The 10,755-nt window shown below is 57.5% G+C and overlaps 1 protein-coding gene across 1 annotated transcript; it reads right to left on the bottom strand.

The window, feature by feature from the left end:
- Positions 1 to 9,581: 9,581 nt before the first annotated feature.
- GPR31 (G protein-coupled receptor 31) lies at positions 9,582 to 10,547 on the bottom strand. The gene has a single exon (XM_075553855.1). It carries the CDS (start codon positions 10,545 to 10,547, stop codon positions 9,582 to 9,584), a length of 966 nt encoding a protein of 321 aa, XP_075409970.1.
- Between the last annotated feature and the right edge of the window lie 208 nt (positions 10,548 to 10,755).

The raw sequence follows: 10,755 nt of genomic DNA, 5'->3' as shown, positions 1-10,755 counted from the left end.
AGAGAGAGAGAGAGAGAGAGAGAGAGAGAGAGAGAGAGAGAGAGAGAGAGCGAGAGAGAGAGAGAGCCCATGTCTTCTCCCCAGGCAGCTAGCCTTGAGAATTGTGTAGGGCTGGTAATTGAAATAAAAGGAAAAGCGTGTTTTAGAATATGACAAAAGCTCTACCTGCCTTTAATGTGTGCTGGGTGAGAGAATGAATTGCAGGAGCATTGCAGCTTGGCAGCGTGTCGCTGAGTTGGTCCCAGTGGCTGTGCAGGAGAAAGACCTGCTAAACTGCTCCGGTAAATATGGCACCCAAGAAGTCCCTTGGAGAGGTCTGATCGGTCCTGTGGGGTCCTCATGAGTTGAAAGCCAACAGCAACGACGACCGTGTTATGCAAGTATGAACCTGACCCTGGGCTGTGTGAACGCAATCAGAGAACAACGTGGCTGATGTACAGCAGTAGTGAGCCACACACGCTGGTAGAGAAGCCCCACATGGGGAGAGCCTGGAGGACAGGAGGACCCGCTGGTGAGGAAGGTTTCATTCCAGGTGGCAGCATGCAATACAGCAGCAGAGTCGAAACCAGAGGTGACGACATGGAAATAAAGCGATATGATCATCATGGATTAAATCGGGTCCTTCCAACCTATGTGTCCAGGTGCTGTAACTAGCCTCCTTTTTCATGATGGGACGAAATCAATTATCCTGCGCATCGGACACCCTAACCTCTATGATGATGTAGGCAGGATACAATCTACAGGCTGTGATTCCATTTTGTCACTCACTCCTGAGAAACAAAGGGACATCAAGACATACATGAGCGGGCGCCCTGGTGGCACAATGGTTACGAGTGGGGCTACTGACCACCAAGTCAGCAGTTCAAAACCACCAGCTGCTCTTCGGGAGGAAGATGCCGTTTTTTGCTCCTGTAAAGAGTGGCCGTCTCGGAGACCCACAGGGGCCATTCCCCTCTGCCCTCTCGGGTCTCAGGGAGTCAGAAGGATGGGCAGTGGCTCCAGCATTGGGCTCCAGCATGACAACATGTGTGAGGATGGCAGGGGACCAGGCAGTGTGGTTCTGTTGTGCATAAGGCTGCTGGGGGTTGGAGCCAACCGGAGGGCCCAACCAACAACCACAACCACGACTACGGCAAGAGTCAATGGCAGTGAAAGTGGAAAATAGCAACAGCAGTCAGAGGGGACCTTCCTGCAGTCAGAAAGAAGAGCCAGGAGTAGAGAATTGCTTTAGTCCCAGGATCTTAGAACCTGCGACCTCCTAGACCCCGGGGAAGATTGCTCCAAGGCCCGCGTAGATCTCCAAGCAATGCCAGTCCCACAGCTGCTGAGACGAGACGGCGACCTTCCTCTGAGCTGTGAGCGGACAGAAGCAGGAAGCCTTCCCCTAGAGCTGGTGCCCAGACGTCTGGCCTCCTAAACCCGCGAGAGACTCGATTTCCGTTTGCTGGGGCCCCTGCTGACGACACCAGAGAACTAGCAAAAGGCAGGGCTTCTGGGCATCTGCACCCCGAGACCAGTGAAATGGTGGCCTTGGAGAAATGCCCATGTAGAAGTCCAAGGGGGAGAGATAACTGTGAGTCCTGGACAGGTCTTTGGAGCGTGCTTAGCTGGAGAGAAGGACTAAGAAACGCACGAGCGTCGGGCAGTGGGCAGTGCACGGGGAGCAGGCGGGGGGCTGGTGGCCAGCGCCCTCTGCTCATCGTCTCAGCCCAGCACACAGGAGTGGACACCACAGCTTGTCCATCCCCCAGGCATCAAGAGCCTTAACACCCCATTTCCAAAAACCCAGTGTCCTGCTCTCCCTCCTTAAAACAAATCACTTCTTTAAAGTGCTTTCTGAGCCATTCAAACATGCCTGTACGGCACCGAGCCCCGGAGGGAGAGAGTCCCCGGGCCTGGGGGCTCAGGACCATCATCGTGGGGGCACGGAGACCCATTGCCTTTACGGAGTTCACAAAGACCTCGCTCTGCATCTACTTCTGTGAGCAGCACTTGGGGTCCTGAAAGTTGTGAGTGGCCTTCTGGAGATTTCTGTTCTCTCTTGGCCGGGAAGACAGAAGAGCGAGTCAAACTGGAGCTGCATGGAAGGAATTAGTCCAATGGACTGATGGACCATAGGAATGTCCACAGTCGCCCGAACAGCTAGACAGTGCCCGGCTCTCACCAGCAACTCGTCTGAAAGGGGGCACAGTAAGGTTCTTGTCTAAAGAGTGCGAGGGAAATGTGGGCCAGAACTCAAAGTCATCAACACACCAGGCTCACTGGTCAGATAGAGTCCTCCTCCTCTCCCTCCCCTCCTCCTCCTCCTCCTTCCCAGGGAACCAGTTCACCAGTTTACCAGAGCGCAGCCACTGTGCACCAACATGCCCAGAGAGGGCAGGAAGCCAGCACCAACATGCCCAGAGAGGGCGGCAACAGGAGGAGAAGACGGGAGAGGACAGGTGTGTGGGGTCCCTGCTCGCGGCAGAGCCTCGGGGTCCCCTTTGCAGAGTGGCCGCCTGTGTCCCCCAGCTAGGTCCCCCCGTGGAACACTGCCCAAAGAGCCCAGACCAGGCCCAGAACTACCTCCCCTAAGCCAGCGTGATGCCGCCATGCAGAGGCAGCCAGTGAGCATGTGGCTGGGAGGCAGGCAGCGACGTGCCTGGCACTCCAAACACCAGCAGGGTCACCTGTGTGGACAGGCCTCCACAGAGCGTGTGGACGAAGACGGACTAGGGAGAGGGGCCTGGTTACCTGCCTCTGAGGACCGGCCCGTGAGAAACCATGGTTCACACAGAACATTGCAGGACACAGAGTGCACGTCAGCGTGGCCTTGGAGAAGGCGCAGGGTGGGACCGTGTTCCAACCTGGGCTCTGGCACTGCTCAGCTCAGGCTCGCTTCTCAGAGGCAGACCTTGACGTCACTTGGGGTGGACGCAGACCTCCCACCCAAGTCCAGCAGCCAAGTTCAACCAGATCACCAGAGACTCCCCCTCACAGCTGCTCGGCGAGGGGTGTAAGTGCACTGGGGAGTGGTGTGGTGACATGAAAGGGAAGGCCCTGGCCCAGTCCTGACTTCCCAGCCCTGGGGACAGGCGTCCAGGGGCATTAACCCCTTGCTGATCTCCCTGCTTGCTCGAGGGGTCTAGGCGCACGGAGGCCAGGAGGTCAGGAGGCGCAGACACTTCAATAAACCGACTGGTCAGTTAGATCTTGCAGAAATTATTCTGAAGACATCTGACTGTCTTGGTTTTCAGCCGCGCCTTCCTCGGCAACTCCTTAAGGTGCAAACTTTCCCCTGGACATCCACGTTCAGGTGTGCCTGCCACACGCCCCCACGCTCAAGCCCAAGGTTACTGTGGCCATGTAGCCGCCTGTCCCACGACTGACCTGCAGGAACTGGGGCACAGGCGCTTTCTGATAACCCGCTAACACAGAGGCTGGAGGTTCAATCCACCCAGCAGCTCTTCAGAAGTAAGTGCTGGACGTCTGTGTGCCTGATCATCGTGGCAAGGAGACTCTGTAGAGGAGGTCTACGCTGTCACATGGTCACGACGTGACCATGACAGCTGAGGCGGGCCTGCAGGGCAGATCTGTGCTGTCACACGGGGTCTCTGTGAGTCAGAGGCTTGGTGTGGTTGTTCGGCATGCCAGCCCTTGTGCCAGGCCAAGGTGAGTACCAACTACCCAAGTCCGGAAGGAGCCAAGATGAGTGGACCCCGGGGTACAGAGGCGTGAGAGCCCCCACAGTGATGGGTGCGGAGGCAAGGGGGCTCGGGGGTCTTCACACAGTAAGCTGAAATCCATGGTGCGGGATCACCAGTCCTTTCTAGCAGGTCCTTCCTGGACCGTCTGTGAGGCTTCTGTCGGAGTGGTGTGTCCCCCCACACCCCTGTGAATGGGGGCAGGTGTTTGCACACTGGCAAACAGGCTCCGGAGGACAGTGGCCACCTGGGAGGTCTCATGAGACCCAAGGTTCTGCCTCCGCATGGTTTCCTCCTGAAGCCCACGGTGGGCAGGCAGGCTCAGAAGGGTGTGGGAAGTGACAGCAGCTCCCGGGAACCACAGCCATCTGACCGTGTGCAGCAGTTCTCAGTTCAGCTTCCCCTGGGATTCATCTCACGAGTCAGTGAATCAGCAGGGCCACGGAGTTTCCTGGGAACTTGGCAGAGCTCGGGTCCCTCAGTGCTGACCGCGGGGCCCCAGTTTACACGGCGTCCCTTGGCCCTCATCCTTCTTCCACTAATGCTAAGGTGTCTTCCAACTGGTCATCTTGTCCTTTCTCTACCAGCAGCTGGGCAGCCACAGGAGAACCCTGACCAAGAAGGGGAAAGTGCTCACCAGCTGTGAGCCAGGCTGCGCCCACTTTATTTGAGAAAGTCAACCCTGTTCTCCGTTTATTTTTGTGCCCTTGGCCCGTTTCCAAGAGTCCAAGGAGAAGTGAAAACCCCGAACTCGCTGCAGCTGAGTTGATTCTGACTTACAGCGCCCAGGCGGTCAGGGCTCCCAGACGGTCCCTCTTTCCCAGAGTGGAATCTCATCTTTCTCCCAGAGTGTGGCTACTGGTTTTGAACTGGCGGACCTGCAGCTAGCAGCTCTAAGCGTAACCACTAGGCCACCAGGGCTCCTCCAAAGAGAGGTCATTGCTGTTTGAACCGACCCAGGGGAAAACCACCTCAGCTAATGAGAGTGAGGAGAAGACGGGAAGCAGACACAGAGATCGGAAGAGACGGACCCAGAGATGGGAAGCAGACAGACACAGCCTCACGTGGGCATCTGATCAAACCCGAAAAGTCACCCCAATTCTTCCTTTTACACGGAGCGGGCGGTGGTCTGCCTCTTAGGGCAGGCGAGAGCAACATGAACAGCAGCTTGTGCAAAACCTGGGTGAGGAAGACAGTCAGGAGGGATCTGTGGGGGTCTATCCGTCAGAGGTGGGGAGGACAAAGGAGCCGGCTCTCTGCTGTTTGCATATCGGTCTGAGGGGGAACTTGCTTGTCTCCACCCGCATCCTCTGTGCAGGCTCCTCCCTGCCCTCCACGGAGACTGCTCAGGCCACTCTCCTTTCCCGGCCTTGGACTTCCCCCCAGCAGCTTGAGGTCAGTAAGGGGTGGGGAGCACTCAGGTGGCACCTGGACTGGTTGTCAAGTTTATACTAAAACCAGGGCTCTGTCAGGGTGCTTTTGATCTTAGACACGAGCTCATAACCCTCTGGGGCCCTCCGATCTCTCAGGCCTTCAGGGGGATTGATAAGCCGAGTCTGTTGGAAAGTAGTGTCAAGCTAATAGGTGACAGCATTCTTCGTTCATGTACCCTGTGCTTCAAGTACCACGTGTTTCATGTGACCCCATGTTACAGTGCCCCGTGTTTCATGTATCCCATGTTACATGTACCCCGTGTTATGTTTCATGCATGGCGTGTCACTTGTGCTCCTGTACCCCGTTGTGTACTGAACAAAGGACGCCCGCCCCCCTGTCATGTATGGTTCCTGATGTGAGAAGGAAGCAGTATCAGAATCACTGGGGAAGTTGGGTCAGGGGAGCAGCCCAGCAGCCAGGTGGTGGGGACACTCCGTGGCTCCCTTCCCAGTTCCCTGGGAGTTGCGACCAACGGGCCGCAGAGCAAGGGCCCGGCACCGGGGAGGACATGCAGGGCAGAAGTTCCAGTTCCCACAGGCTCGAGGCCAGTGGAGCCACGGGAGGTGGATAAGCAAGTGCCCTGAGATGTTCTCTGAACCTCAAACCACAACAACTCCTGGGAGTCTTCTTAAAACCCGGCAGGGAACGTGCCCCGTGAGCAGGCACCTGCTTAGGCTCTGGTGTTATGGGAGCACAGGTCCCGTTTCATCGGCATATGCTCACATACAATACTATTGAGTCGCTCACTCACATCAAGCAGAGTTACTCAGCCATTGCCGCACTCAGTTTGAGAACAGCTTCTTCTTCCTGTACTCATCGCTCTTAGCTCCCCATTCCGCCCCCCCACCTCCCCTGCGATGCCTCCAAGGATCCATTAATCCAGTTACTGCCTCTAAAGATCAATCTATCCTGGATTTAATATACAGGAAAAACATTTAAAAAACCAAACAACAACAAAATAAAACAACTAAAATATTCAATTGAAAGGAAAACAGAAAATACTAAAAATGACAACAAACTTAAATGGGTCATAAGGGAGCTAAAAAGATAGGGTGCTAGATTTTAACCTGGCTGCTTCTGCAGCAGTCCGCTCCCCGATACATTCTGCACGATAGCAAGCCTCCCTGCTCAGAGTCACGGTCGGTCGGAGGGGATTCACCAGGGGCTTGATCCATGTGCACTCCCCTTCACTCTTTCTTTAACTGAAACAACTTTAAAAGGGAAATCAAATGATAAGTTATTCTACTTGACCTAACTATGTCTGTCACAATCTGCCACGTGCTCTGCTGGTAACAGGGCCACTCACACACCCCATCTCTGATCTGAGGGACTCACCAGAGGCTTAATCCACGTGTGAGCCTGCAAAGGGGCTTTGGGCTTCCCCTGTCACGCACCGCCGTCTGCAAACCAGGTGTGCACAATGTAAGCTCTGACGTCATTACCTTCTTTAGATTCGGATTAGCCTATTGACAACCCGTGGGTCAGGCTGGGGTGCTTCTTCCAGGTGCACTTAGTTGATGTCTCACGCAGGTGGCTCCTTGTTTGAAAGCAAGCCTTTAAGACCCCAGATGCTATTTTTTTCCTTTCTGAGAGCTGGTACCATCTAGTTTCTTCACCACGCTTTACTACGGCACCTGTAGCTTCATAGATTTCTTCATGAGGGTGGGTATCAAGCAGGACCAATTGAACTAATTGTTCAATTGTCATCAGAATTGTTCTTGGATTGGCGTCAGAGTTCAGGACAAGCTCAAACCTCCATTGGTGCACCTCTGGTTTACCTGTGTCTCTGGTTCACCTTAGAGACGTCTTTGCCATTTTATGTTAGAGGACATTGCCAATCATCCCCCTGGGGCATCACTTCCACCACCATCCAGTCGACACTGACCCACAGGGATGATAGGGGACAGGCAGGCCCGCCCCTGCGCGTCTCTGAGCCTGCACACCTTCACGGGAGTAGACGAGGCTGCACATCCCTGGGGCAGACAACCTCACCTCTCCCTCTGTGGTGGCCCCGGCCTTGCGGGCAGCAGACCAACACTGTCCCCTTGGGCTGCTGAGTGTTTACCTGGTTCTGTCTGACCGAGTCCCTACCACAGTCCACGAGGCCAGCTTTTATGCCCCTGCTGTACAGGGGAGTATGCTGGTCCAGGGCACAGAGCCGGTGGGTGGCAGCCAGGCTGCCCCCAAACGCTGGGCCCTAGTCACACATTGGAGGGAGAGATGGCCTTGGAGGATACTGGTGTCCCAGCCCTCAGAAGATTGCAGCTGGGGCCAGCCATCCCCGCAGCTGACGAGCCAGGGGTTCTGACCCCAGCAGTCAGGTTGAGGGCCCTGGTCTCACCAGTTGGTTCCTGGTGTGCAGAGCACCATTGTTCCCCATGGGGCTGTCATGACAGTGACGGCCCAGCACTTAACCATCTGTGTCACCAGGTGCCCTGGGCCCACAAGGTTAAGTTAGGCACCCTGGGTGAGAACAGAAGGGGCAGTCACATGTGATCTCACTTACACGGAACCCCAGGAGACAGCCAGCACGCTGAGTGAAGGGACAGACACGGGGGACCCCACTGACATAGCCCTTCCTTGTCAGAGAACGTGGGGACAGAGTTCTCAGGGAGAGATCAGAGGGCCAGGGTTTCCCTCTGTGTGTGGTCAAGGAAAGACCTAGAAAAGGGTCTTGGAGACACTGCAGAGCATGGAGCAGGGAGTCGACACAAAACACATCCTAGTCACTACAATGTAACTTTCATATCGTGGGCACTTTATCACAAACACAGAAAAGCCCAACCCATGCCTTGGGGGACTGAGTTTCAAATGGGGCTGATATTAGGGAGCTCCGGGAAAAGACCACACTTGGATTGGGGTTGACAAGGGGGAGGGCGCCTTATCTGAAGGGGGAGGAGGGCCTGCTGCACCCTCTTCCTCAGGGCGTCTGATTCAGGCCCGGTGTGCTGGGGGAGAATAAGAAACAGGTGAGAGTCATGGCAGCGGAGCGGGGTGGGGGGGCTCCTGCTTCCAGTCCTGCTCCCTCTGTCCAGCAGACCCGGACATGCCCCACAGGGAGTCTGGGTGGGGCATGCACCGATGTCCCAGTCTTCTCGTCGTGACTTTCCAAAGCAGCCCCAAGGTGAGAGTCGCCAATGCTCAGTGTCACTGGTTACCAACGCCTCATTTCACCCAGAGAAGTCCACACAGACAAGAGCCCAGTGAGGCTGAGGCCAGAGGCAAGGCCAAGCAGACCCGCCCGCCTGGAATGTACTGCCAGTCCCTGCTGGTCCCAGCCCTCCTCCGTCTGACCCTTGGGATGGGGGTCATCATATTCTCATGGGTCCTTCTCTTCGGGTTACACCAGGATGACCCAGGATGGGAACCCCATCCACCCCACTGCCACGGAGTCCACTCTGACTCACCTTTCTTTCGTGGGGCGGCTGGAGGGTCTAAGCCACCGACCTTGGGTGAGCAGCCCAGTGCCACCCAGCAGTGCTTCAGGGGCTCCTGGTGCATGCTGGAAAGCCTCAGGGGGGCTGGCCTGTCACAATAAGGCTCCTCCTTGCAGGGGTGTCCAAGGACAAGTGGGCTCTCAAGCCCACCCGACGGCTCCACGTCTAGAGGGAGGCTGAGGGGCTTCTTGGTCACAGGACACACAGGCTGAGCACCGAGTACGGTGACGTAGATGAGGAGGCTTTGAGAAGTTCTTGCAAAAAATCCCCTTGTCTCTCTCCGTTCCTCATGAATTCTGCGAAGCCTCCTGTGCCCTGGGAGCTCTTTCTGGAGCCCCAAAGCCTGTCCCTCTCACCTGTCCACACCCCACCATGTGACAAGGATGAGCCTGGACAGTGGGGGCAGGTGGAGAGGAGATCAGCTTGAGCTATGCTTGCTCCTGGACCCCAAGCCAAGGAGAGGGGACCCTCCTTGTTAGGAGCACAGCGGGCTGCACAAACATGGGCTCTCCACCTCCCCATTGTCCGAGACTGACCCTCCAAAGGGGCTTCCATAACTAAGGGTCTGAGACGGCCATTGAGTGGGCAGCTGACCTTTGCATCTGAGCATCCATGTGTGAAGGTGACTCTGGCCTGGGACTCCCTGACTCTGCCTGCTGCACTGTGAGTAGGGCACCCCAGAAGGACTGAAGCAGAGCCCCCACCATCCAGACGATGTGGACGCCCAGTGACCCGTGGGGACAGAGAAGAATGGAGTCTTGGGCTTCCTGAGATTGTCCATCTCCACCGGAGCCGGTGGCCTCGTCTTTCTCCTGCGGAGAGGCTGGTGGGTTGGAACCACTGACCTTATGGCCAGCAGCCCAACACAGCGGAAGCGAGATCTGGTGACAGTCCAGTGTCCAGCTGCAGCCGTGCCCGGCGGCTCTGTCTCGCTGCCTGGAGCTTCCCCCTGCAGGCCGAGGGCATCACCTCCATTCTCTGAGCCCCAGGCAGGCGGCTCAGAGGAGGCCGGCAGCAGAGCTGTGTCTCAGGAGTAGGAGGCCTGCAGGTCGGAGCCCCGGGGCTCAGCTGCTTGCCGCTGCTGCAGACCTCGGAGCGTGTTGAATGCCTTCCGGTAGGAGTAGCGGAAGGTGGGGTTGGAGAAGCAGTAGACCAGGGGGTTGAGGACACTGTTGAGGTAGGTGAGGCTGTTGGTGACATCCAGACTGTACTGGACCCCTCTCAGCACCCTGCAGCTCTGGGTGCCCCGGGTCACATCCATCACGACCCGGGCCAAGCAGCTGGGCAGGAAGCAGAGTGCGAACAGGACCACCACGGTGGTCACCAGCGCCCTGGCCCTCCGCAGCTTGGGCTGCTTCTCGGGGTCCCGGAGTCTCTTCTGGAGGGCCCTGACGATGCCGGCATTGCAGAACAGGATGAGTCCGAAGGGGAGGGCAAACTGCAGGAAGGCCAAGACCTCCTGCCAGAGGACACTGAAGGACAGGTGCTGCACGGGGCTGGGGCTGTGGCACTCGGTGACATCCCCGGCGGCCGGGGCTATCAGCACGCTCTGGTGGGCGAGCACCACCATCAGGAGCCAGACGCCTCCGGAGATGGCCCGGGCCCCCCGAGGCGAGAGGAGGTTGACCCTCAGCCCAGGGTGAACCACTCGCAGGTAGCGGTCCAAGGCCACCGCAGCCAGGAACGCAACGCCCACCCCGCGGCTGAGGGCCAGCAGGAAGAGCAGCACCCGGCAAGCCGTGGGTCCCAGACCCCAGGCCCGGTGTCGCAGGTAGAGGGCGATGTGGAAGGGCAGGCAGACGGTCAGCAGCAGGTCGGCCAGCACCAGGTTGAACAGGTAGACGGCGTACGGCTTCCACACCCTCAGGCGGCACAGGAAGGTCCACAGGGCCAGGGAGTTTCCCAGCAGCCCCAGCCCAAACTCCAGCAGCAGCACCGAGGCCACCGCCATCTCCACAGGCAGGCTGTGCACCGAGCAGTTTGGGGGCCCCATTTTCCCGGCTGGTTGCTGGGACCTGCCACAGAGGGACAGGCGTGAGCCCCGCGCTTCCCCTCACCAGCTCTCTGAGTGAGAACAGCAGGCTTCCTCTGCCAGAGCGAGCTTGGGGCCAGCCCAGGATCCGGATCTGTGCAGAGCAGCTTGCTGGGGAAGGAGCGCCCGGCAGGAGAAGCGCGAGGGGAGCCTGGCCGTTCGAGCTGCT

The sequence above is a fragment of the Tenrec ecaudatus genome, chromosome 7, assembly GCF_050624435.1.
Source record: "Tenrec ecaudatus isolate mTenEca1 chromosome 7, mTenEca1.hap1, whole genome shotgun sequence".
Taxonomy (NCBI): Eukaryota; Metazoa; Chordata; class Mammalia; order Afrosoricida; family Tenrecidae; genus Tenrec; species Tenrec ecaudatus.
This window is presented reverse-complemented; position numbering and strand designations above follow the sequence as displayed.

Bases quoted from the DNA above. Each gene is read 5' to 3' on its own strand.
- GPR31 (XM_075553855.1), bottom strand. From the start codon at position 10,547: ATGGGGCCCCCAAACTGCTCGGTGCACAGCCTGCCTGTGGAGATGGCG.